Below are 3,840 nucleotides of genomic sequence, written 5' to 3'. Positions count from 1 at the left end.
TATTAGTACTTTTTTGAAGAAAAAATGCACTGGCTACCTTATTTGCATAACCACATAAATGCACTGTGCGTTATTCCATTAAAAATGAACTTATCTGATATAGAATGTAATTGTAAAGGAGGCTGTCAACATAGGTGGATCATGGGCATAGCATCAATAGGCTTCCATACCTGATATAAGATATCAGTTACATTAATCAATTGGCAGACTTAGGTGCCAACAATTACCCCACCATTGATCTGTCAGAAATAATACCACCTCACTTTTGGCGCCCCGACATATGTTTTCATGAGCATTCGATAACAACTTAGGTACACCTAGATGATGTTTATAGAGTTAGCATTCAGTAGATAACATCAAGGTGCCAAAATTGAAACAAGTAGTTGTAGAAAAGCCCCCAAGATTTCTTAGAACAAAACTGCTACTGAATCTCAAAAAGTAATTTAATCATAAGTAGAAAAAAAAGTTTAATAAGCATAAATGTATTTATATGCAGGGCGGATGGGACATGTAATATAACTTCTGCTTCTCACTATTAACTACGTAATTTATTCAGCTTTATTATATCTGTAAACAGAAAAAATAGAATTTTACAGACTAAAGAGTATGTACATCAATCAATGAGAGAAGATGGTTTACAAAACGGTGTCTTTCTTTAAATGGACAGGAAATCATTTCATATGTGTCTCCAGAAAAGACACTTTCCTACCTCCCAGCTTCTTCATGGATTTTCTCACCTTCTCATTTCTTAGTGTATAAATGAAGGGGTTTAACCAAGGGGTCACAATAGTGTAAAAAACAGCGATCAGTTTGTCAGCTTCAAATGTCACTGAAGGTCTCATGTAGATAAACACACAGGGACCAAAAAACAAAGTGACCACCAGGAGGTGGGAGGCACAGGTAGAGAAGGCTTTCTTCCTTCCCTCAGATGAACGTATTTTTAAGATAGTGGAGATGATGTATGTGTAAGATATGACCAACACCAAGAAACAACCAAGGGTTATGGTTCCACTGTTGGCCATATCTACGATTTCACTGATAAGGGTACTAGAGCAAGCCAACACAGATAAGGGGTGGGCATCACAAAACAAATGATTTATCTCATTAGGACCACAAAAGGTTAGCTGAATTGTTGGAAATGCCTGTCCAACGGCATGAAGGAAACCACCTATCCAGGTCGCTACCACTAGCTGGAGACAGACTCGTCTGTTCATTATTGTGGTGTAACGCAGCGGATTGCAGATGGCAACATAGCGGTCATAAGCCATCAGGGTCAGGTGAAAGCATTCTACACCCCCAATGAAATGCAAGAAAAACAATTGAGCAATGCAGTCATTGAAAGAGATGGTATTGCTCTGCATAAGAAAGTTAACAAGGGATTTGGGTACAGTGACTGTGGCAAAGGACAAATCTATGAAGGACAGGTGGCTGAGGAAGAAGTACATGGGAGTGTGCAGTTGAGGGTCCACATAGATGGTTATCAGAATGAGAAGATTCCCAGCTACAGTGAGCAGGTACATCACTAGAAACAGCACAAAGAGCATTATCTGTAAATCTGGATTGCTAGAAAGTCCAAGAAGGATGAAATGTGTGACTCTGGTTTCATTCCTGACTGCCATTCTTTCCGCTTTATCAGCTGTAGGTAAACAGAAATACAACAGACAATAGAAAGAAAACATGAAATGAGACAGATGCTCCAAGAACATTAATATTCATTATAAGGACTTCCTGAGTTGCTGTGACATGCTCTATTCCTAGTCCTTTTCAAATCCAGGCTAAAAACTCATCTTTTTGAGGTTATTTTTATATCTTGACCAATTTGCTATAATATAGTCTCCTAGAATCACTTGCTTTATTATGTAGGTCTCTCTTGATTCGATTGTAAGCTCTGTGGAGCAGGCACTGTATTATAAGTGTCTGAACAATGCTACATACACCTGGCAGTGCTTCACAAATGCTAAATATTAATATGGATTTAAGCTGCTAGGCTTCAGCACATAAGGCTGGGACAAACCGAAGGTCCATCAAGCCCATATCCTGTTTCCAACAGTGGCCAATCCATGTCACAAGTACCTGGCAAGATCCCATGTTTATCATGTTCTGTATTCTTTTCTTTTCTTTCTATTGTAGACTTCTATACAGCTTTATATTCTCAGGGTACACTCATCCCACCTAAAGCAAACTTTTCCTTCGAATGGATTCAGCAGCCCATATGCTTTTATTTCTATAGACATTAACAGTTATACCTCAGTAACCCTTCAGAGATCACCAACTAAGTGCTGGTTTCTCTTAAGGTACTTTCTTTGGTTTTAAATTAGCCTTAAAAAGTTAGTTTCATAGGTTTGATTCCCACTTCAGGCACAGGCAGCTCTTTGTGACTCTGGGCAAGTCACTTAACCCTCCATTGCCCCAGGTACAAATCAGTACCTGTATACAATATGTAAGCTGCATTGAGCCTGCCATGAGTGGGAAAGCGCGGGGTACAAATGTAACAAAAATATAAAAAATAGAAGTTTGTTTAATCCATTATATATCTCATTGACCTACATAGTGATTCTGAATATTGTGAATAAAGTTGTGTCCATCCGTAGCCCAATGGAGAGCTCATTATAAAAAGTCCAACCCAATCTTACGTATCGAGATCAGCATGAGATCTACTCACCATGTGATACCCACTGGCCTCCTTCCCAGAAACTCAAGCACCGGTCATCAGTTCTTTCATGATCTTATTTAATTACATGGACATAACCGTCAGTGAAACTTTTCATAATCTTACAACACGTCCAGTGAAGAATTCCTTTCTTCTGAAGCGAATGAAGTGTTTGATCCCAGTCTGGATCTAAAAGTTTAAAAAAAGTAGAATTAATAATTTATGCCAGTGCTTCCCTGTCTTTTTGCGGCTGTGACCCCATGATTACAGCCAAATAAAATTACGCACCTCTGCTAGATGTGCTTAAAAATGATACATCTATGGAGACCCTATCTAGGTTGTCACCCCATTTTGGACTCCCGCAACACCTTAAAACCCAAGCGGACCACTCCCTCTTCAAGAAGTTGTTAAAGACCTATTTCTTTGCCAAGACCTACTCCCCACTTTTCACCGTTGACTGATGCACTCTCCTTGACCCTTACCCTGTTAGATGTGGTTCATCCTGCCTCCTCCTTGTATACTTTTCTAAGTTTCCTATTTTGTGATTTTATTTAACTTTTTGTAAGCCACATTGTGCCTGCATGTGTGGGAAAAGGTGGGATAGAAGCAAACCATAAATAAATAAATAAATCCCCCCCCCCCCCCCCCGTTTGGAAAGCAGGGATTAATGTAATCAAGAATTAATTGCGCTTCCAATACAATTCCAATCTGACAATTGTCTTTCCTACTCTTCCAATTTAAACGTGATGGTCCATTTAACTTTTATTTCATATTGGTCATTCTCTTTATATACATTAAGGAAAGAGTTGAAGAGAGACAATGGGACACAGCAAGTGAGATGGTACAAGGAGAGCAAAGGTAAACCAGACAGTAGATGAACGTGTACTGATACTGGCTGCTAGAGATCATAACATATTTTTTTATCGTGCATCTGAATAGATATTCTTTCTGTATTTCCCAGCTTTACCGTGTCAGTGAAGCATATCTCACAATGACATTTTAACACTTACAGTAACAAATTGAAAATGACATGGTGGATAAACAATAACGGTAAATAGAAATAGAGAGATATACCTACTGGATATTATTTGGAGAGATCTTCACCTGAATTGATGATCTGTTCCTTGGTAATTTCTAAATAGCAAATATATTCCTCAAAATGAACACAAGAGTATAATTTTTAGATACAG

The 3,840-nt window shown here is 38.5% G+C and overlaps 1 protein-coding gene across 1 annotated transcript; it reads right to left on the bottom strand.

Moving 5' to 3' along the window:
* Positions 1–671: 671 nt before the first annotated feature.
* LOC115457869 (olfactory receptor 1509-like) lies at positions 672–1,619 on the bottom strand. Its single transcript, XM_030187535.1, has one exon. It carries the CDS (start codon positions 1,617–1,619, stop codon positions 672–674), a length of 948 nt encoding a protein of 315 aa, XP_030043395.1.
* Between the last annotated feature and the right edge of the window lie 2,221 nt (positions 1,620–3,840).

This window comes from Microcaecilia unicolor, chromosome 14 (genome assembly GCF_901765095.1).
Source record: "Microcaecilia unicolor chromosome 14, aMicUni1.1, whole genome shotgun sequence".
In the NCBI taxonomy this organism is placed as follows: Eukaryota; Metazoa; Chordata; class Amphibia; order Gymnophiona; family Siphonopidae; genus Microcaecilia; species Microcaecilia unicolor.
Note: the sequence above shows the minus strand (reverse complement) of the source record. Positions and strands in the feature narration are given on the sequence as shown.